The sequence below is a fragment of the Micromys minutus genome (genome assembly GCF_963924665.1).
Source record: "Micromys minutus genome assembly, chromosome: 11".
NCBI lineage: Eukaryota > Metazoa > Chordata > Mammalia > Rodentia > Muridae > Micromys > Micromys minutus.
Genome location: NC_137980.1, coordinates 46,669,447 through 46,693,711, shown reverse-complemented (window position 1 = coordinate 46,693,711; position 24,265 = coordinate 46,669,447). Strand labels below are relative to the sequence as shown.

The 24,265-nt window shown below is 41.4% G+C and overlaps 1 protein-coding gene across 1 annotated transcript in view; it reads right to left on the bottom strand.

The window, feature by feature from the left end:
- LOC308427433 (chromodomain-helicase-DNA-binding protein 6-like) overlaps positions 1-24,040 on the bottom strand; it is a gene marked incomplete at both ends in the record, with an annotated part of 31,003 nt that extends 6,963 nt beyond the window's left edge. Inside the window, 4 exons of the mRNA XM_080925562.1 lie at positions 2,356-2,505; positions 4,748-4,895; positions 15,590-16,107; positions 23,984-24,040. Coding sequence (XP_080781688.1) covers positions 2,356-2,505; positions 4,748-4,895; positions 15,590-16,107; positions 23,984-24,040 — 873 coding nt within the window. The remainder of the gene's footprint in view (positions 1-2,355; positions 2,506-4,747; positions 4,896-15,589; positions 16,108-23,983) is intronic.
- Between the last annotated feature and the right edge of the window lie 225 nt (positions 24,041-24,265).

Genomic DNA, 24,265 nt, shown 5'->3' with positions numbered 1-24,265 from the left:
AAACGTTCAAGGAAAGTCTAATGAAGCAACATATTCCTAAGACTCCAAATAGTTTGCAGGAACAAATACATCAAAATATCATTCCTATTAATTAGTATGTTCATTAGTTGGATAACCCTTAGCAGAAAATGAAATGAACTATGTAGCTCAGTCCTGGACCACTCACTGCCTCCTTTATTAATGGTTAAGGTACTATGTGCCTGCTCCTTGCTGCTTTCCTCATGAAGACTGAGGGAAATATAGTGAGGTAACATGAGGATGCTTTAGGCTGGAAGAAAGGTGGCTGGAGACCAGGCATCACCACCCTCTGTGCACCCACATGCGTCTGGGGAGCCTTGCTGCTACTCTGTGTGAGCAGGAGATTCTGCCAGTCAGCACCAGGGCTTTAGAACTGCAGACAGCTCGTGTCCCAGAATGACAACTCCCCTCCTGCACCCACAGCCCAATCCTCCTTTCCCTTTCTTTTCTTCACTAAACTTGAAACTTGGCACAGACCTCCTCAATTAACCCCATTTTACTTCGATGTCTGCATCACGTCCCTGTAGCTGAAACCAATTAAGAAACCTCAACTGAGAGGTGCAGGACAGGGAGGACAGAATATGAATATGGATTTTAGTAAATAATAATTCAGGAAGATCGGAGGGGGGTGAATTAGCCACGTGGAGGTTAGGCAGTGGCCCAGCCATTGAGCTGTTTTAGGCATATCAAAATATAAAGTTGTATGTGTCTTTCGTTCGGGAACCCAGAATACTGGGGCAGGTATTGATGAGCACCACTGCCACCACTGCCACCACTGCCAGGATCACCTGAGTAGCATTCACTGGGCACAGCTCCAAGTCCCAATGCCATCATTCTCCTCAACAAATGCTCCCCAAAAGGGCGTCAATGCACGTGAGATGCAAATGAGGTCATTTTCTCCTCTGCTTTCACTCACTGATACCCTCTCCCTCTAATCTGATGCACAGTGTGGCTCCTGCCTTTCAGCTGTGTCAGTACTTCACAGACCACACCCCAGCAGTCAGCCATGCTTATCTCTACTGTAAATGTCTCTCGGGCCCTCAACTTGTAAATGAACCCTTACATGTACCAGCTTCTGTGTAGTCACTATACCTAGTACACACTTGTAGGCTACACTAACCACAGTGTTAGTAAAGCTTTATGTCTTCTATTGGACAAAGCTCTGTGGAGCAAAGGATCATCTGGATACTTAGATCTCTATCCCAGACTCTGGCCTTGTAGCAGGCTCACAATTTGAGACCATTTGATTTCATAATCTAAGTAAGTAGTTACTACATTTAATTTAAGACTTGCTCTAACATTTTTTCTTTCATTATTTTATAAGTGTTTGTCTCCACGCATATTTTTGTACTATGTGCTTGCCTGCTATCCAAAGGGGTAAGAAGAAGGTGCTAGATCCCCTGGATGTAGAGATGTTTATGAGCCATCATCCAGGTGTTGGAAATCAAAACTAGGCTCTCTGGAAGAGAAACCAAAATACTCTCTAACTACTGAGCCACCTCTCCACCCCCAAGACTCTTACTTTTAAGGAATTATATGTTAGATGACATCTGTGTGGAGGTCAGTCAGCACTCTATGGGAGGTTGCTCTCCTCTTCCACCATGTGGGTCCTGAGGACTGAACTCAGGCTGCCAGTCACAGTGGAAAGTGCTTTTACCTACTTAGTCCTTTTGGAATTTTTTTGGAGACAGGGTCTGATTCCACAGCCCAGGATAGCCCAGATGTCACCCTGTGGTCCAGGCTAGCCTCAAACTAATTGGTGAGTCTCTTATTTCAGCCTCTAGAATGTCAGAATATAGATGTGATTTGTCATACCCAGCAAGAATTTTATATTCTAGTGATTAAAAAAAAAAAACCTTAGAGTAAACACATTCCAATAAAATTATCAACTGGTTATGCCATGAAGGAAATACACAAAAAATAATCATTGGGATGAGTAACAGGTTCTATTTTAGATAAAAGAGGCAGGAAAGATCTTTCCACAGGGACTGCATTTTAGGTGAGAACTTAGGTGAGGGTGGTCCACTTATATAAAGTGTTGGTAGAGAGCATGAAGGCAAGCCAGCACAGGTCAAGGCTGTAGATGGGGAGACGGCATGGCTAGCCTTTCAGCTGGAGAGCAACAAGAGGGAAAATCCCCAGCAGTGTCTAGACTGCTGTCTAGTACAGTGAAGAGTGTGGTCACGGGGGTGCTGTTGAGGAGACTGAGTTTTATTTCAAGTGCAGTAGGAAGCCACTGAAAAGTTACCACCAGAGGTTAATGTGATCTAACTTAGGCTACAGTGAAGAGCCACAGAACAACTCAGTCAAGTGGGTGAGGTCATGCAAGGGCTGTACCTCAGCCTGCCAGGCCAGAGTGGAAGCTGAGAGTGCGGATGTCCGGCCAGCTCCCAGAACGGCGATTGTTTCCCCATCGTCATCCACCACTTTGAAGTCCAGATCCTCGTTGTATTTTCTGCGTTTTACTTGCCGCCCCGAGCGCCTTTTCTGCAGAACAAACACACTCATCAGAGCTGCTGTGAATCAAAAGCAAACACTTTCAGACAAACACCATCGTCTACACTTAGTGACAGTATTTTTTTTTCAACTTCCCAAAGGAATCTTCTATGCTTTTAAAAACTAATTTAACACAGCATGGGAGAAAGTAATGATATCAATCTCTGAATTGTCTGCAGAGTCAAGGGAGACGTATTTTAATCATCATGGTAATGCTGTGTTGCCCGTGTCTGCTTCTCCTTCTCCCCACTGTGCACTGAGCTGGACTGGAGGAAAGGAGGCGTATCAGGGCACAGGTGTTGTAGTGCAAGACATCAGTCAGTGGTGATGAGTGTGTACGCAACAAACACACCTGGGAACAGCTTCAGAGAACTGGCTCAATTATTGGGGTGGGGGTTGAGAAAGGGGTATTTATGTCCCTAGGGAGTTGCCCAGGGTCTCTGGGGCCAGGGCAGGGGTGCTGGAAGATGCTTCATCTACATACTCAGGGGCTGTAGAATCCAGGGGTATCTGAGGGAGACCTTACATGGTCAAACAAGGAATGAGGCCTGCTACCTATGCGGGTGTTACTAGGATTGATGGTGGCGGAACCAGCTTTATGGAGCCGGGTTGGGAGAGGGGAGATAGCCAACACCTGCTGTCCTCCTGTTTGAGGTATTTGGGGCTGCAGCTCCTTAACCGTTCCTTAGTAACACTGAGTCATTACAGTCCCACAGTGATATTTTTAATTCCTTTCTGGGGATTCTAGTCCCTAGCAACAAGGATGGGAAGTGACCTCTCAATTCTGTCTTTGAGATCCACTAAGATTTTCTTATACAGTGCTAGTCTTTACTTTTTTTTTTTCTTCAAATTCACATAACCATCATGTATGTAGTGTGAAAAATTAATACTAATTTTATTGGGACTTAGACTGAGAATTTCATACACCTAAAAAGCAGAGATCTTAACTGTAACAAATTGTAAGTCACTGTGTGAGGAGGCTTCTAACTAGGCAGCTTACAACTCTTAGGCAGAGCACATGGCAAAGCAATACAGTCATGTCTTCAAACAGAAACAGTAAAAGCTCCACCTCTGCTTAACACGGGTCCAAGCAGCAGGAAACTAGTCACACACAGCACATCCCCACAGACTCAAACTTTAAATACAACAGGCCAAACAAGGTAAGCAAAACCTCAGTTGCTTTTCTTCTGAAAGACTGTCCGTGACATCTCTGTGTGTCACTATCACTTCTTTGCCATCTCGCCTCTACAATGTCTAATATCATTTGAAGGATCCATCTTCTTAAAGATTTATTTATTTTATGTATATGAGATCTCTCCAGTCCCATTTGAGGGATTCTTAAAAAAACAAGTGAAACAAAAAACTTTTTCCTCATTTCCATCTAGAAATAATCATACATAACTGCCCAATGCCATCAACTCAGTCCCTTGCTTTTCTGCCAGCAGTAGCCTAACAGCCACTAATTCTAGCTTACAGACTATGCAGTGACTTTGCGGTGACAGTAGTTAGTATGCGGACTTATGAAGACTGATGTTACAAGCCAATGCCTGTCCAGAGCAATCGTCAATGAGAAACTCTAGGGGACCTACCAGCGTGGTCTTACTCTGAATGGTGCCCCAGTTCAGATGCCCTACTGTGGATAATGGAGGAAACTGTGCTTTCAAATGTTATAATTCAAGTCCTAGAGAAGGTACCTCAACTTAGAAAAGAAAATCCCAGCATGTCAAGGGCACTCTCTGACATACTGTTAGGTACTAAGATTGGTACTGTCTGTATGTTTGGAAACTTCCCTCATTATTCTGGTGTGTGTGTGTATGTGTGTGTGTGTGTGTGTGTGTGTATACATATATACATACATAAATATATAAATAAAATTTTTGTATGAGGATATCATGTATAACCTGGCCTAGTACTCAGAGCACTGCATGATAAATAGGTCTCTGAACTTTATATAGCAGCTTATTTTTTAATAACTTATTTAACTTATTTTTTAACAACTAACAACTTATTTTTCCATATCAACTGCCTCTGAAGACTATATGAAATACACTACCTTACCAGACAGCAAACACACTAAATTCTGGGAGCTTACTAATGTATCTGTCAGACCTGGAAATGGCCTGTGTGTGGTCTGTGTGCTCAGTCAGTAAGCTGCAGACAGATCAGCATGTAATCAATATCAAGACCAGTCCAGTGGCCATAACCTCTAGCAGGTCCCCAGCCACAGATGTACCTGGCTGTCTGCAGACTCACTGGGCTCCTCGGGACTCTGCAGAGATGAGTTTGGAAGACTCTGGTCCAGCTCTAAACTCTCCACGGTGGTTTCATTTTTCCTTTTTCCTTTCTTCTTTCTCTCCACTGGGGTTGGTCCTTGCTCCTTGCTACAAGACATTCAGAATTAAAACTGTTGGGCAGTTTTGAAAACTCATTGTTAAGGCTATAAAATCATACCCTGGAATTCCAGGACCAACATGGACTTGTGCCAGAAATGTAAAGAAATATGAGAAGAAACACCTGCATGGGCTGAGGTAGAATTCACTTTATTCGTTCCCATGAATAAATAAATAAATGCCATGCTATGATTAATGTTATAGGAACAATAGGAATTTCTCTAAAACCTCACTTTGAATTTAAGCCAAAGTCATAACTAGGAAGTTTGATTGCTTCATAGACATTAAGAATCAACTTTCCTCTATGGTACATGGGAAGAACGAGCTCTGTGATCTGTCGTCCTCTTCTTTTGAGCATGTTTTATATAAAAGGCCCAGAGTGAGTACTAGGGACTCAAAACAAGTACTGCTCTTGCCTTTGTGAGCACAGTAGAGTTCCTATAACCACAGCCCAGGATGGCATATAGAGGATTCCTCGGAGGTGGGCAGTATAATGCAAGGACCCACCAAGGCCCTGACACTTGACAAACACCTTGGAAATACTTTAAGTACTGAAACTCTATTTCACCAAAGTCAGTGTTTAATTATGGTACCAAACTTAGAACTCATGTATCCCTCTTGTCCTTCCCAAATAATCTGATTAGTTTCTGCATTCCTGATTAATATTATGCTTTATATACACAGTAAGCACTCAGTAGTTAAGCAAGTCTTAACATTTTTAAGGAACGGATAGCTACATTAATGGATGGATATTTGCAGAGGCTGGAGAGATGGCCCAGGAGTTAAGAGCCAGGCTTGGTTTCCAGCACCCACATGGAGACTCACAACTATCTGTAACTCCAGTTCCAGGGGAGCTAACACCATCTGCTGGCCTCTGGAGGCAATGCACGCATGCGGTATACAGACAAGTACACACAAGAATGCTCTTATTAATAAATGTTTAAACGATTTTCTTGTAGTTGGGGAAATCTTGGAAAGTTTACTTGAACAAAGGAATAGAAAGAGACACAGTAACTGACAATGACTGCCACTATCCTTACGTGACAGCACGGAAGGCAGAGCTCCACGCCTTATCTCCTTTATATACCACACACTATCAGGCAGGGAACAGGTTATTCTCATTTACTGTGAGGAATATGAAGGAATGAGACTAAATGAAATTTCAAGTTTCAAGGCTAGAAGGCAGTGAAGACAGTTTGAAGCCAGGCAGATTCTGTACATTCTTGGAGAGTCAGCATGGCGTTCTTCGGTAACAACAGCTGTGTGGCTAGACGGCAGTGCAAATGCAGGAACACTACATGAGAGAGCTAGAAAAAATGTAGATTACAGGCCAGAGCTTGACTTGGCACTGTAGGAAAAGGGGATATGGCAAGAGGATAGGACACCATTGCTAGATACAGCCAATGAGGACTCAAGGCTAAGACTGAGCTGAGAGAATCAGAAGAAATAAACAGTAAGCCCGAGCCAATGACAGAATGTGGAGGTCAAGAAAAGACTGACAGTGTGGGTACTCTCCATTAGGAGAATCAGCTAATGTGGGAGAGGCAAGGGCAAGTGGTGTCTGGAGTCAGCACAGCACACCACAGCACAGAGCACAGCACAGCACAGCACACACACCACAGCACAGCACAGCACACAGCACAGCACAGCACACCACACAGCACAGCACAGCACAGCACAGCACACCACACAGCACAGCACAGCACACCACACAGCACAGCACAGCACACCACACAGCACAGCACACCACACAGCACAGCACAGCACAGCACAGGGTGCCTGTTTACAAAGCAGTCTCAGAATGCTGGACAGAACATTATCCTTGACTATCCTTTACTACTCAAAGACCCTGCAACTAAGCCAGTACAAAGTCAGTCCAGTTTTGATGTCCCAATGCTGAAAACTGGTCTGTTTACCTCCTGGAAAAGTTCACAACAAAAACTATTTCAATCCAAACCAAGGATGTGAATGAAACACAATCCTTTTAGAGGATAATAGACTTTAATAAAGGATTTATTAAAATCTAGCAAGAGAATCAATTTTAAATTGTAAAAATTCTTCCAGGAGTTCTTCCAATAGATAAATATGAGAAAGAGGACTTTTGTAACACTGCAAATGGGATTTTTAAATAGAACATAAAGAATATATTCCCTGAATTCATCTTCCAGGATGATTCTAGACAAGATGCATTTTCCCCTTTGTAGTAAGTTTTAAAAACCTCAGGCTTAGGGGTTTATCATCAAAATATTTTATTAATAATTTCTGAGTTTCTATTATTTCTAGATAGATTTGGTCCATGAATACCTGTTTATAGCTCACAGGATTATACACAGCGTTTGCTTCTGTAGGATGTCTACAAAACTGGAGTAACAGGAATGAGCACAGTCCCCAGGCAAGGATGATGCACGAATTGGTGAAGCATTCCATACTTTCAAAACCGAGAAAAAGATCTTTCATAACATCCAGCTATAATTTCGGAGACTGCCCCTTAAGAACTCCATATCCTAGTGCAGAGACTTATTCGTCCATGGTCACTGTTGCTGTCTTCAAAATAACTAAGAAATGAAAGCAGCAAAGATGCCCATCTACTGAAGGATGGGTAGTGAGATGGGATGGGGCACTGACTGAAGCTATTTAGGTCCAGAAAGACAAATATCACACATTCTATTTCATATGTGGAGCTGAAGCTTTGAAGTTAGGAAGCTAGAAAGAAGTCACAAGGTGGACAACCACAGCAGTGTGAGTGGGAAATAATGAGTAGGCTAAGTTGGGGACAAGGACGAGACAAAAGGACAGAAGGGAGGAGTCAATAACATTAAAGATGTTTTTAAAAGCCATATAAAAACTGACTTTGTGTACATGCATATGTGCGTGCGTGCGTGTGTGTGTGTGTGTGTGTGTGTGTTAAAAATAAGAGAGCAACTGATAGGGTATCCTAATAAGAAGATAAGCAATAGGTCACTAAACAAAAAGTTCAGTGACAGCTATGGAATAAGCCCCTGCTTGTAGTTCCTCAAGAGGAGCTCAGAGACCCCACTTCTGTGATCGACGCAGTAATGACCAGCCTGCCTGCCCAGTGGTACAACAGTGGCATAGATGTTATGGGGAAACCAATGGCTTTCTAACTGGAGTTAAGGCTGCTTTCCAGGAAGAAACTCATGCCTGATACTATAAATCTGGCTAAGAACCATGGCTGGTGAGGTCACATACCTCAAGGGAGAGCCTGCCTTCTAAATACCCATCCTTATATCCATGTTTTAGTACAGCTTTAACCCCTCATTAGAGTTTTTCCCACCTCCCAGCAGATGATGGATCATTGCAGACCATGCTGCTCAGGTTTCCCATGTATGTTAGGCATTTGAACTCAGGTCTTCATGGCTGCACAGTGAGTATTCTTACCCACCGTGACAACTTCCCTGCCCCCAAATAACAAATAACTTAAAAAAATTTAATAGTGTGTGTGTGTGTGTGTGTGTGTGTGTGTGTGTGTGTGAAAATAACTTATTCTGGCAACAAAAGGAAATTTAATTTTATAATAAAACATTTATCTACTGTAAGAACACACCCACTAGGCATTTATAATACTTAAGGAACTACCAACATATAAACTATACAAATTCTAAACCTATCTTTCTTGTGTTCTATATGGTTGAATGAACTAAGACAGACTTTTTGGACTCTTTATTTCCTGTAGTTTTTATTAAATGACTTTTCAAGTAGACACAAATTACAATATTAAGTACTGAATAGACAGGCTTTCTTATATTGCTCCCCTAACCCCACCTCAGCTCCTAGGTGTTTCTGAGAAAAACATGTCAGAGTTAGCGCTGCTCTGGAGATGAGAGGATGCATGATGTGTCACAGAGCCACACGATACAGGTCTTACATCACACTGTGCCCATCCATTTGAGCTCCTAACCCTGGTCATAGCATCCAATGACAATCAAAAGCTGAGGAGTCCAGCATGGGACCATCATTCCCCTGGAGGAACAGCTCCTACGAGAAGAGTCTCACCTCACATCCCCTCAGGCTTTGCTGCCAAAACACAGACACTACCCTGAAAGACTCATTTGCACATTTCATTCAGCTTTCATAGTACCCACATTTAATTCCATCCATAAATAGAGAACAGATTTGGCACAGAAAATAAGGACACTGGTTAAAAGGCACTTGTTTTGGTACAGATGCAATCTGCTATAGACAAAATGGAGCCAGATTTGCGCTGCCTTGGAGGCTGTAACTGTTAAATCTGCACCACTGAAACAAAGACCAGCATAAGTTGGTGACAATAAAATAAAAACTGAAAGAAATCACAAACTTCTAAGATGAAGACTCAGTGTTTTACCAACTAAAAGCAACTTAAAATAGACAGTTTATCGAAGGGCTTCAAGTGTACAGTGAAGGCAGTTTTATGCACACATCCTGCTGCTGACAACACCTAACTCAGACCTTTTGCCAGTTGCTCTTGACTGTTTAAGCAATGGCTACTGAAATCTTGGTACAAATTACTAAATTCAGCTCTTCACATTACTCTCTTAGACCTCTCTACTTACTCAATGTATTTTATTATTGTTGTTTAATGTTTAATTTGGCCACTTTTTGCAAGTGCCATGTCTTCCTATGTAAAGCAGGTTTGCCTGGTAATCTTCCTGCCTTGGCCTCCCAAGTCCTAGAGTTTCAGACATACGCCATAATGCCTAGATTCCGATGCTGATGCTTTAAATAAATTGTTTTATAAATTGTTTTCTGAAAGTTTCTTATTCATAAGTCACATGACAGCTGATACAGTGGAATTTAAGATATCTCCAAAGTCTGCGTTGTCACAAGTCCCGGGGTTCTAAGCTTTCTAGAAGAAACCAACACAGATGAGAAGGCAGCCAAACATCTGAAGCATTACTAAGCTTATAAAAATCGGCTTTAGGGTGACAAAGCAAAACAAACTGGGAGAAAGGCTGAAGCAGAGAACAGGAGCTGAGCAAACCAACCACAGCACTTCCTCTTAGCCTTTTATACTTAGCTGATATTAAATACATCAATTTAAATATGACTGACCCCCAAACCCCAGCATGATGAAATTTCATCTGAGACTACATTTTTCAAAGGATAGTTGAAGAACCTGTTACACTTTCAGGACCTTTCTTAGGGCTCCTCTTAAGAAATCATCTCTGGAATGTGGTCAGAGAATTACTTTTCATAAGAAGCTATCCCAGTTTTCCCTGGACATAGTGAAACCTGCGAGCAGGAGAAAAATGTAGACAATCCTCTGCTTGAGCCAGCATACTGATTAATTTCTTGCTTTTCAAAGATGAAGACTGGAGAGAACTCAGAGGGTAAGAACACACATTTTGCAAGCATGAGGATCTGGGTTTGAATCCCCAGCACCCACATAAAAGCCAGGCATGGCTGTACCTGCTTTTTAACTCCAGCATATGGAGGCAGAGAAAGGGGGCCGAAAAGGCCAGACAGAGTTCTGGGAGAGACCCCCCCCACCTCAAGTCAATAAGGCAGGGAATGACAGAGGAAGACAATTGTCATCTAATTCTGGATTTCATGTGTGTGGGCACAGATCTATGTACTTGCACACTCAAGGGCATATACAACATATATACACAATACACACGAGGGGGGGAGAAGAGAGAGGGAGAGGGGAAGAGAGGTAGAGACAGAGGGGGAGAAATGAGCTGTTCTGACATGTAGAAATTTCAAAGCTAGGCTCTTCCCTTAACCAACAACAGATCCATACCCAAGTTTCTAAAAGTAACCTTTAGCTCAGTCCGAAAGCCTGGTCTCCTGTTCAAAAGTAGACAATTTAAAGAGTCTTCAGGTACTCACTTCCTCTGTACTGAATGGAATGCCAGAAAACCAGGACAGAATGTTGGACAGGCTGTACTTTGCAGAAGGAAGCAGACATCTCCAAGAGAAAGTCTCTTATGAAAAAGAAAGTTCACAAGGACATGGTAATAAATGTAAGATGCAATGCTGCCATTAAGAACAGCACCTACTATACCATGAACTATTTTCTAAAGAAACCTTTCTCAGTCACTAAAATCTGGCTTCCTCCAAGGAACTGGAGATCTCTTATCAATTTCATGATTCCACAGGATCCAACAGCTTTTTCCAAGTGTTCACATGTACAGCACTGTGTGTAAAATTGTACACACATACCTGTGTATATTTTCTTACAAAAGTAATTCTAATCCTCCTTGGAATAAAACAACAATGATGATGATGATTAATAATAATAATAATAATAATAATAACAAGTTATAGTAAATGAAATTTTAATTTCAGAGTCTATGACAAAGACGAACTTAGCTTCCTGGAGGAAATTTTCTTGTGTAAGTTTTATATCCTTAAGGGGGGGTCAATAAAACACTCAGAAGAATCTGAAGGAAGGAGAAAAACATTGTTTAAAGAAGGCTTTCCTTACTTTGGAGTTTTGATTTCTTATCCTGAAAGCCACAAATATTACTCACTATTAGTATCAATCTTAGAGAAGGTTACTAGTTACTACAGTCTATTCAGCTCCAGGACACATTCAACGGTTACCTGCTACCTCTCAAAGCAAATGAAATCATTAAAAAAATAAAGAGAACCATTTTATTCCTTCAAAGAATACTACTGAGTATGTAAGGTAAAAAGTCTGTGGAAAAGGGGCTAATCCCACAAAATTTTTTGACAAGGGATTTTTCCACTTTCATTTTTGACCTTAGTCATGGGAACCTGAAGATCTGACAATGAGGTTCATCAGTTTGTTGTCCTGGACAAGTCACATCTTTTATTACTATTTCTTAAAATTTTTTATTTTTTAAATTATGTGCAGCATTTGAGCACAGGTGCCCAAGGATGAAAGAAGAGGGAGTCACATCCCCTGGAGCTAGAGTTACACACAGTTGTAAGTTGTCTGACATGGATACTAGGAACTGAAGTAGCATCCCTTGAAAGAATAGAGTGGTATGAGCTTTTAACCTCCGAGCTATCTCTATTTCAGAACTATCTTTAATTACAAAGCAGAAACCCCACCAAATATTAACAAGTCCATAGGTATCTACCTAAATCTTAATTTTGAGGGAGAAGTGTTCTTGAATGCAGTTAAATCTAGTATGTTGAATGTTGTGCTGGGGTCTGACAACTCTCTTTGGTGATCAGCCCCAGGGGAGATAAAGGACATAAAGGTATGGTGGTTCTGATCCCAGGCTCTTAAGTTTTACTGAGGAGACAAGTAAATCATACACACACCAAAACCAAAGTTAACCCCTGAGGGGTGGCTATAGAGACAGTACGCAAGACAAAGAATCAGGGAAGCCTGAGTTTACGGTGTATACTGGGAATGAGCTCGGACAAAACGTTTCTTTGCGGGGTTCCAGTTCCAAGAATGCAGTGTGAGAGGCTTGAACTAGATCCTTTTCAGTCTTCTGGGATCTAAAGCTTATAATTTACAATGGAAGCTCCAAGTGAAGGGAACACAAAGCATAGTAGTTTGGAGAAAGCTCCACGGAAAAGCTGAGTTTTGCATTTGTCAGGACATTATGGCTGAAACAGGAGGAACAAATGAGTGTCCTACAAGAAGATGAGCCCTAAAGGGTTAATGAGAACAATCTAATCGGCTGGTGGTTTCCAGAATTAAAGATGGGAAGGGGTCAGACTTCCAAATTTTTGAGTAAGCAAAAGAGGAATATAAGTTTGCTCTGAAGGCAACTGTTTAACAGCCAGATGTTTATGCAAATGTAAACAAACCGAAGAGGAAATCCCCTTTTCCTGTTCTTATATTTTCATGGGAAAAACATGCTTTACTTTTCAAAAGGGTAGAACTGCTGGAAACATATTTCTTTAACTGGAGACCTCCCTGACCCGATTCCAACCGCAAAGCAATGTGAGTTCTTATTCCTCAGGTGACTTAGAATCAAGTGAGAAGACAAAGAGTCTGATTTAACACTACCGTTACCGACTGTCAACATCAATGAGGCAAGAGCAATGCTTCAGAAAGAGTGGCTGGGCTGCAGTCATAAGAAGGACTGAAGGAGAAAAGGCCGAAAGTCTATAAATCAGTGGCCAGACTCCCTGCAGTAATCCAGGCAGCCAGTGAATCATTTATAACCATCAAGTATTACCCAGGGTAAAATCAATAGCCAATTTCCAAAAGTAAACCACACACAGAGAGAGAGAGAGAGAGAGAGAGAGAGAGAGAGAGAGAGAGAGAGAGAGAGAGAGAGAGAGAGAGACATACACACATCTTAACTACTAACTTTTGCTTGTTTTTTGAGACAGGGTTTCTCTGTATAGCTCAGGCTGTCCTGAACATCACTCTGTAGACCAGACCATCCTCAAACCCACAGAAATTCACCCACCTCTCTTCCTGGGGGCATATACCACCACTACTCAGCATAAAAAAAACCCAAAAAACATTCAATATGGCATCATAACTAAAAACTGGTTGACTGGAATCATTAATTAAGGAAACCGAAATAATTTTACAAAGATACAAAAGAAATCAAAGGTTTAATAGTTCAAAGTCCTATATGAGCTATACAGAAGAGTGTTATTACAAGTTAATGACATACAGCCCTAAAGTAGACATAGTCTGGGTCCATATTTCTAAAGAGATGGCCGCCCTTCTCCTCCCAAGGGACATCTCTTGGATTTCTAAAGCTCAAGAGTTTACTGTCCTCCATGTTAACAGCCTGCAAAAGGACAAGAACATCTCCAACACATTCATTTATTCAGTTTAATTACATCAAAACCACACTCCTTTAATGCTGTAAGGTCTTCATTAGTCAGAATCTTAATTTCTACAGTTGATATCCAATTTTGTTTTATGAAACAACTTCCTATTTTCCTAAAACAGAATTTATAACAATGTTTACATATTAACTTGTTCTCTTATATAATGCTGATATGAACTTTAAGGAGAAGCCAATAAAATGTGAACATCAGAGACCAGCAGAATATGGGTGAGTTCAGAGAGGTGCTCTGTATGTCCTCCAAGCCAGAGAGGGCGGCTGCTCCAGTTACCCCAATTCTCAAGCACCATGAATCACTGCAGTTTTCTGTAAGACTAAAATAAGTCACACTACTAAGCTGACTTTCCTTCTTCGAACTTTCCTTTACCTTAAACAAACCATGTAAGTTCCCCAAAACAATATATAAGGGAAATGATTGGCAGAAGCAAAATTACTATGCCATCCAAATCACATATTGGAGACCAGCATATCCTTCCAAAGCCTCTAAGATATTCAGTAGTCTGCATACTGATTTTACCTGCCCTTCTTGGTCTTCTAAGGTGGACAGTATTTTATAACTATTATGCCAGCTACACCCCTAGCACCTTCTACATGCAAGACTCTTGGAAAGATAAAAAACAAAATCACTGTGGGAGTGACTATTATGAAGAATATTTAAATTTGGATCAAGAATTATCCATCTGGTCCTGACAAATTATCCTTCTAAAAAGGAAACTAGTCACAAAGCAAATTTGAAGTTGCACTTAAAATACTTAACATACCTCTGTGTTCTGACCCGAGACAGATATGTGATAGTCTCATTATGCTATGTTCCCAACATTCACACCAACCTCTGACTTCATGGTCTGATGGGAGAGACAGACACCTTGCCTCTGTATTTAGATTTCAGAAACTTAGGTTCTTTGAACTCAGGCATATAATTCTTTTGTCTATATTTTTTTCAGAAAGCCTAAATGCAATGCTATGCAGAAATAAATTGAAAAAGACATTACAACTGCATACAGCAAATATTAATTTCTGTGTTACCCGCCCACTATATGGTGAGTCTGTACCTAGGCCTCTGCCTACACAAGCCACTATGTTCTTCCCTGGCCTCATTTATTCAGCATTGCTCCAGCAACTACAGAAGGATCAGGGACTGTGCCAGACACTGAACTAGAAAATTACATCGGAAATGGCCTTGCAACAAAGTGTAGAGCCAGGGAGGAAAATCAGTTCTCTTGTACGTAAAGTTCTGTCTGCCCACGGCCCTGACAGTCTACCATACTACTGATTCCTACAGCTACACCTCCTCTGCTCCTAAACCACTGCTGTCTAAATATCCTTGCTATCAGATCCAGGATCCTATGCAACAGGCTGTTGACAAGTTAACATTTAAAATTTTTTTGTTGTTGTACTTTATTTCATTTGTTTTCTGAAGACAGGGTTTCTCCTCTGTGTAGCCCTGGCTGTCATGGAACTCACTCTGTAACCAGGCTGGACTCAAGGCATGTGTCACTACTGTCTGACTTAAATTCTCTTAAATACAGACTGAATACAAAGAAATTACATGAGCAGTAGGTGAGGCAGGGTTCATTCTTGGTTGCCAATAACAGGGCATAAAGGACACAAGCACAAGGCATGCGAAAGGCACACCTGCACCTGAGGCAGGGTACCAGTCACCATGGGAACAACGCTAAGTATTAGGAACACAGACCACAGGAATCTGAAAGTTAGCAAGTCTTGGAATTTCCTAAAAGCAAAGTGTTTTTTGAAGAATGATTTTGGAAATCAGAATTTGAAAATAATTAGAAAGTAGAAAACACCACCTGTCATTATTGCCAGAAGTTATGTAAATATGGTACACAGCTTAGGCCAGCAGAGGTATAGTCAAGTCAGGCCTAGGGGTTGGCTAACACAAAGAAAAGCAGCCCTATGAAAGCAGGGGCAAGGAGGAGTACACACCTGGCCTTCTTGGACTTTGTCCTGGATCCATAGTCCGTGCAGCTCCTCTTCTCTTTCCCTTCCTTGGTACTGGAGGCCTCCCGGGGCTTCCGGGGCTTCTTTACACCATCTTTCTGCTTTGTCTCCTTGGGTTCCTTGGCCTTCTTCGGCTCCTTGGCCCTTCTGGGTTCTTTTGGCTCTTTAGGTTCTCGCTTCCTCTTTGGCTTAGGCTCCCTTTCCTTGCTTCCCTTTGTTCCCTCTTGCTCCCCTGGCTCCTTTTTTTTCCGTTTCTTCTTCACTCCAGTACCTCTGCCTCCAATGTCTTCCATCCCATTATGGGACGTCAATTTCCTAGAAAAAAGGGTGTCAGCTTCCTCTTCAGTAGTATAGAGGTCTTTCTGGGGCAGACAGTGATTGGTAGCTTCTTCAATGTTCTCTCCCTGATCAGGACTGCAATCAAATGGTGACGGAGACTTGTAGTCAAAGTTAACAGAGGCATCCGACATTGGGGAGTGATTCAAAGCTCTTAACTTGGACAACTGTGAAAGAGAAAGCAAGCACATTACTCCCTCACTGCTCCACACAGAGTGGGCTATTAGGTGTGAAGACATAGATTTAGTAAGAAAGAAGTGAGTATCTGAGTTGCTACTGAGCGTTAGTTCCATTACACTAGGCCCTGGGATACAGTAACAAGCAGGACATGGCCACCTGTGGCCTTACACAGCAGTAGCATGTACTGGTAATATGTCACAAGTTAGCATATGAGCCAGCAGGAATGGCTTACAGGCAAAGATGTTTGTGTTCAACTTAGGATCCATGTTCAATCCCCCAAAACACTTGTAAAGGCGAAAAGCCTTTGTAAAAGGTGAAAACCAATTGCCCTGCAACCTCTGTACATGCACCATGGCATATCATATCATACAAACATATCGCATACGCAAATTCTTATTTTAGTACATAATTAGTAAAAATCTGAAGGCTTTTCTCTATGAGGAAATCTGAGACTACTTTTAGTATTTTATCTAAAACAGGCATGTCTGTGATAATTCTCTAAAAGAAAACAAAACAGCCTTCTGGTCTCCATCTGTGCCCTGGAGCTAAGGCCACCATACCCAACAGCCCTCCATACCCAAATCCTGCCTGGAGAGATCTGGTCTCCTAGGAGTGCTCTCACTCCTAAGACCACAGTTGAGACCACTACTTTTGTTCCAGTAACTGTCCAAAGAGGGACCCACCAGGAGAGCACAGGGCACAAGAACTGCAGAGCAGCCTAGGACAGGATCCTCTGGTCTCTATCTGCTCCCAGAGCTAAGGCTGTCCCACAGCCCTCTGTACTCAAATCCCACCAGAAGAGAGCTGGTCTTCCAGGTGTGCTCACTCCTAAGATCACAGGCTCACAGGCCTACAGGGACAAGCTCTGGTCAGAGACAGCAAAACCAACTCAGAGATGCAAGTGTAAAAACCCAGTTCACCCAACCACAGCAAGTCCTGGATACCCCAACACACTAGAAAAGCAAGATTCGGATTTTAAATCACATCTCATGATGATGATAGAGGACTTTAAGAAGGACATAAATACCTCCCTTAAAGAAATACAGGAGATAACAGGTAAACAAATATAAGCCCTTAAAGAGGGAAGACAAAAATCCCTTAAAGAACTACAGGAAAACACAACCAAACAAATGAAGGAATTAAACAAAACCATCCAGGGTCTAAAAATGGAAATAGAAACAATAAAGAAGTCACAAAGGGGACAACCCTGGAGATAGAAAACCTAGGAAAGAGATCAGGAGTCATAGATGGAAGCATCACTAACAGAATACAACAGGTAGAAGAGAGAATCTCAAGAGCAGGAAATACCACAGAAAACATTGACACAATCGTTAAGAAAAAAAAAAAAAAAAGAAAGAAAGAAAGAAAAAAGAAAAAAGAAAAAAGCTCCTAACACAAAACATCCAGGAAACCCAGAACACAATGAGAAGACAAAACCTAAGGATAATAGGTATAGAAGAGAGCAGAGATTCCCTATTTAAAGGGCCAGTAAATATCATCAAAAACATTATAGAAGAAAACCTCCCTAACCTAAAGAAAGAGATGCCCATGAACATACAAAGAAGCCTACAGAACTCCAAATAGATTGGACCAGAAGAGAAATTCTTCCCATAACATACTAGTCAAAAAACAAATATACTAAACAAAGAAAGAATATTAAAAGCAATAAGAGAAAAAGGTCAAGTAACATAGAAAGGCAGACCTATCAGAATTACACTGAAAGTAATCTATGCAAAGATTCAATGCAATCCCCATTATCAAAATTCCAATTCAATTCTTCATCGTTAAAAACAGTAATTTGCAAATTCAGTTGCAATACCAATATAGTGAAAACTATTCTTAACAATAAAAGAAATTCAGGGGGAATCACCATCCCTAACCTCAAACTGTATTACAGAGAAATAGTGATAAAACCCTGCATGGTATTGGTACAGAGACAGGCAGGAAGATCAATAGAATAAAATTGAAGACCTAGAAATGACCCCACATACCTATGGTCACTTGATCTTTGACAAAGGAGCTAAAAACATTCAATGGAAAAAGGACAGCATCTTCAACAAATGAATGATGCTGGTTCAACTAGTGGTCAGCATGTAGAAGAATGTAAATCGATCCATTCTTATCTCCTTGTACAAATCTCAAGTCCAAGTGGATCAAAGTTCTCCACATTAAACAAGGTATACTGAAACTATTAGAAGAGAAAGTGGGGAAAACCTTAGAACACATAGGCACAGGGAGAAATTTCCTGAACAGAACATCAATGGCTTATGCTCTAAGATCAAGAATTGACAAATGGGACCTCATAAAACTGCAAAACTTTTTAAAGGCAAAAGACACTGTCAATAGGACCAAACAGCAACCAACAGATTAGGAAAGGATCTTTATCAATCCTACATCTGATAGAGGGCTAATATCTAATATATACAAAGAACTGAAGAAGTTAGACTCCAGAGAACCAAATAACCCTATTAAAAATGGGGTACAGAGCTAAACAAAGAATTCTCAACTGAGGAATATTTCATGGCTAAGAAGCACCCAAAGAAATGTCCAACTTCCTTAGTCATCAGGGAAATGCAAATCAAAATAACCCTGAGATTCCACCTCACACCACAATGGATAAGATAAAAAACTCAGGTGACAGCAGATGCTGGTGAAGATGTGGAGAAAGAAGAACACTCCTCCATTGTTGATAGGATTGCAAGCTGGTATAACTACTCTGGAAATCAGTCTAGCAATTCCTCAGAAAACTGGACATAGTACTACTTGAGGACCCAGTTATACCACTCTTGAGCATAGACCCAAAAGATGCTCCAACATCTAACAAGGATACATGTTCTACCATGTTCATATATCAGCCTTATTTATAATAGCCAAAAGCTGGAAAGAACCCAGATGTCCTTCAACAGAGGAATGGATACAGAAAATATGGTATATTTACACAATGGAGTACTACTCAGCTATTGGAAACAATGACTTCATGAAATTCTTAGGCAAATTGATGAAAGTAGAAAATATCATCCTGAGTGAGGTAACCCAAGTCAGATAAGAACACACATTGTATGTACTTACACTGATAAGTGGATATTAGCCCAAATGCTCTGAATACTTACATTACAATTCACAGACCATATGAAGCTCAAGAAGAAGGTAGACCAAAATGTGGATGTTTCAGTCCTTAGAAGGGGAAACAAAATACTCACAGGAGGAAAAACAGGGACAAAGAGTAGAACAGAGACCAAAGGAAAGCCCATCCAAAGACTGCCCCACCTGGACATCCAGTCCACATGCAGCCACCAAATCCAGTCTTTATTGTTGATGCTAAGAATTGCTTGCTGATAGCAGCCCGATATGGATGTAACCTGAGAGGCTCTTTCAGAGCTTTATTGATACAGATGAGGTGCTTGCAGCCAACCACTGAATTAAGAATGGGGTCCCCAATGGAGGGGTTAGCAAGAGGACTAAAGGAACTAAAGGGGTTTGCAATCCCATAGGAAGTACAACAATATTAACCAATTAATTAGACCACCCCCCCAGAGCTCCTAGGGACTAAACCACCAACCAAAGAGCACACATGGAGGGACCCATGGCTCCAGCTGCATATGTAGCAGAGGATGGCATTGTCTGGCATCAATAGGAGGAGAAGCCATTGGTCCTATGTAAGCTGGATACCTCAGTGTAGGGGAATGCCAGAGTGGTGAGGTAGGAGTGGGTAGGTGGGAGGGGAGCATCCTTATAGAAACAGGGGGAGGGGCAGTGGGAAGGGAAAACCAGGACAGGAGATAACATGTGAAATGTAAATACATAAAATATCCAATAAAAGATGGAAAAACAGAACAAAAGAAAAAAACCAATAAACAACAACAACAAAAACCCCTCCAGATGTCATCAAATCCTAGGCATACTGAAGAGCCATGCACTGTGATTTATGAGACTCACATACAATGCTACTGATTCAATGAGTGGAGACCTCCTGGCTGTAAACTAAGGTCCTGGGGTGAGAAGACAAGATGCTTCACCTCTCAAAAACCTGTTCTCATCAATCACTATGAAGCATCAGCACTGAAGTGGTCTAACGCTGAACAAGGATGATCACTCCAAGTCTTACCTTTTTTAAACATTTACTCTTCTGTGTGTCACTGTACAGGCACACAGGTCAGAGTGCAGCTCGTGGTTATGTGAGTCCTGGGGACTGAACTCAGACATCAGTGTTGGTGTCAAGTGCCTTTTTCTGCAGAGCCACCTTGTAGCCCACAGTTTTACTTTGACACTAAGTGAAACAAGGCCTGTTATGCATGTCATTGAATGTTTTCTGACTCAATCCCAAATACCTTTGGCCACTTGCAAAAATCAAACTACCCAGACAGGAGGAAACTTTCCTGTGACAAATGCCAGAAGTGTGTCACAGGAGCTAAGGTTTCCAAAAAGGAAACTTCAAAGCCATTTCTGAGTACAATCAAATATAAGCAGGATCTCAGAGAACAATTTTAAGGAAACAATTCTTCAGAGGTAGAGGTTTCATCTCATACTTTCAGTCTGTTGTTCCAAAAAGTACTTGCCATTTCATAACCAAGGTTAAGGTGGCAAAGGTCTGATAATCATGTGGGTACTAGCTCCAGAGACAGCACTCATTCCTTAATCTAGAACAAAGAATGACCTAGGGGAGCACAGGAGAGCCAGCTTTCCAGGAAGATGGTAAAATTGCATTCTGGTGATAGTTTAGAACAGCACCAATTTTGAGTGGCTGCTCTCCTATTAAAAAGGCCTGGCAAGTTGTAAACCACAAATACTTGCCCAGGTGGCGTGGCTGCCCTCCAGTATGCTGCTTCCCCAAGCTGTACCCACACTTCCTGGCCCACACTGGGAATAAAACATTGCAAATTCGGCCTCATGTTACCCTGTCTGCTTTTTCTAGTGCTCACAGCACAGCACTTGGGATTACTGGAGAAAAACACCAAAGAAAGGTTTTTCTTTTAGAGCTTTACATAAGTGAGGTCCTGGTAATAAACTATCCTAAATCCTGTGGGCAACACTACTCTTACAAGACTCGTTGCTTTAAGAAGGGAAGGGAAGATGCTATGTGCTCACCCTGGGAGTATTAATGAATTCTGCGCCATAGACACCTGGCCCTTAGAGATCAGGTTTTCTTAGTGTGCAACAACGGGCAAACTAGGAGGACTGTTAAGTATTCAACCCTAACAGTACATCCATATCACCTCCTGTGAGGCTCAGGAAAGAGCTTAGAAAAGGGAGTAGAAACAATTTAAGAGTTGAAGGATGGAGAAGATTAACACAGAACAACAACCTTCTGGTCATGACACAGTTGCTACACCCATGAATTTGTAAGCCCCACCCCCACCCCAGGAGCTGTAGACCAAACAGTTAATGGCTGCCAGAGAGAAGGGGAACCATATGGTGGTATAGTCACTAATGCACTGTCTTTAAGTAAATAAATTGGTATCTATACACATTCAGGCAATCCTAACTTAAAAGAGGAAAAGTAAAACATATTTGAATATATGAGGAGGACTTTAGAAGATTTGATGGGATTGGGAAGGGATAAGAGAATAATGGAGAAGACTTTGGTCAAAAACCATTATGCATGTGTGAAAATAAAATATGTTTTTAAGAGAGATAAATTGAAAAGTAATTTGCTTATTAAAGATTTTCAAACCCTAAAAGACTGAATTTCACCAAGATAGCTTGTTCTAGGTCAGAGTGAGACTGTCATAACAATGTCTCTTTACTCATGCAGAAGGTTTTTCAAAGATGGAAGTGGGCAGTAGCAAAGAAAATTAAATCCAGAGAAAATAACAACAGCAGCTGCTAGTGTTCAGCACACAAGGTCAAACAGAGATACCAGGACGACATAAGGCAAAGGGCCTGATCTCTAACCTCTACAACCATCTAACAAGGTCAGTATGAAGCAGCCCAGTCTGTAGAGGAGACTGGTTGGTGATTTTAAGGGAAGTGCCCTGACCGCACAGCTAGTGAGTGGAGGACTGTGGATGTGAAATCTGACGAACACTAATGTGTATTTTCATGACCTCCCAGGGAGCCGTCACAGGTTATTAGGTCACCGTGCCAAACAGATGAGACTTAATTAAGCATGTTAAATATGAGTATATTCATTGCTATGGGAAAGGTCAGATAGTCTTTACTAAACTAAATATACATCTACCTGCTATCTACAAAGTTCTGCTACCAGAAATCATAGATAATTATCCAAGAACAAGCCCCCAACCCACCCCTACACACACCAATAAGAGATAAAACAACTTGCCAAGGCTAAACTCCTCGAGCAACAGAGCTGGTGCTTTCTAAGGGGGAAAGAACACAATTATTTGATGCTTAAAGTGAAAAAAAGTAAGTATTAGTAAAAAAAAAATTAATTTAAAATTTGGGGTTGGTAAAATGGAAGCATGTTTTATGTTGGGAACTTGGAAAAGATTCCTGAGGAGGGAAAAAAAAAGAAGACACAAAAACATTTCTTCCTTGTACTTCTGAGACAGGAGAGACAAAAAGCCTGAGAACAAAATCCTGTCAGTATCTCCACTTTGAAATGGCTCTAACAGGAACAACTCTAGAGATGGCCTACCACAAGGGACCAACAATAATTTGCTTCATATCACCAACTTAAACAAAGGCAAGAGTCTAGGAAGAGTATAAACAGAAACAGAAAGGGGCTGTTAAAAAACAAAAAAGTGGTGTTCCTTTGATCTAAGCTTATTAATCCACAGCACTCCTCAAAAAAACAGTTAAACCGTCATTTAAAAGGTTTAAAAACAAATGAAAATTCCAAGGCAATGGTTCTCAAATTAGGACAAGTCCATTTAGCCCATTATCACAGGCAAAAGCCTAGGTTAGAAGAAAACTTTACACACGATTTACGTATGTATACATGTGTACTACTGAAGAGAAAGCTGTTAGCTTTTTCCAAGACACTGATGTCCCATATGGGATGGAGGATAGTGGAGGCAGAGGTACTGGAGGGAAGAAGATCTAGAAGAAAACCAGGCCAGGCAGCAAGAGGGAACAAAGAGTATCAAGGACAGAGGAGCCAAGCAGCTGAAGAAGGCCAACTTGTAAGTTCAGATACACCTCACCTCCCTCTCAAGAGGCCCAGAAGTCTTCACCCTGGCAGTAGACCGTCCTGATTCAGTCATGTACCTCACAGGCAATGAGTCAGCCTTCTTTTGCTATCCAGGCCTTTACTCTGGCCTCAAGTGTATATTTCAGATACAAAAATCAATAGAATTGTGTTGTGCAGGTGTGGGGTGGGGAACACCCTGTAAAGGTTTTATTAAGGTTATATTAAGACCCAAAGGAAGAATTTGGTGCTCAGAGAAAGGAGTTGGAGAAAGTCCACTTTCAACCCTTTTGACTCATGAAGATAATGTTTTAAACTGCTAAACTGAGATGCTGACAAGGGTCTTCCAGCAAACTGAAGGTCTGCCTGGCTTCAGCCCTGCTCTGTGTCAGATGATGCTGAAGTCTATCAGTTGTTAACTCGCCCACATTATCAACCTTGTTAAGTCTTCCTCACAACTATTGCCAACCAGGGGTTATGATCCAGCAATCAGTTTGGTGATAAACACCTTCCTAGAAATCTGAGCTCACCTTTCCCTTAGAGGACACAGAAAAACTGTGCTTGGGACATGGCAGCCAGTTAAATCCACTGTATTTATTCTAGTTCTCCTTCTGCCACCACAGAAACTGAACCCTCTGCTCCAGACCTTCCCTTTGTCCCTTATTCCTGGGTACTTCCTCACTGCCTTCGCTTATTCCCTTTCTTCTGTGTTGAGGTCTTTGACCCCAGAGGCCCTGTTCTAAAATACTCTAAAGTTCTTTGGTGGCTGACATTACCTGTGTCCATATTTCATCCACATTGTAAAATCCTGCTTCTCCTGAGTCAGGTGCCATCTCTACTTTAACTGCCTCTCTGTAATCAGACTATACATTTCTTTAGAAGAACATTTAAGTCACTGCTGCATCTGGCCTGATGTAGAACTGAAGAAGTAAATATTTCTTGCAGAAATGTAGAAAACTCAGCAGTATTTGTTTTCTGAATAAGTCATGTATGTCCACATTCATCCAAGGAAGAAAATATGGTCTAATGGTCTCAAGGTCTGCAATTCCTACCACTCT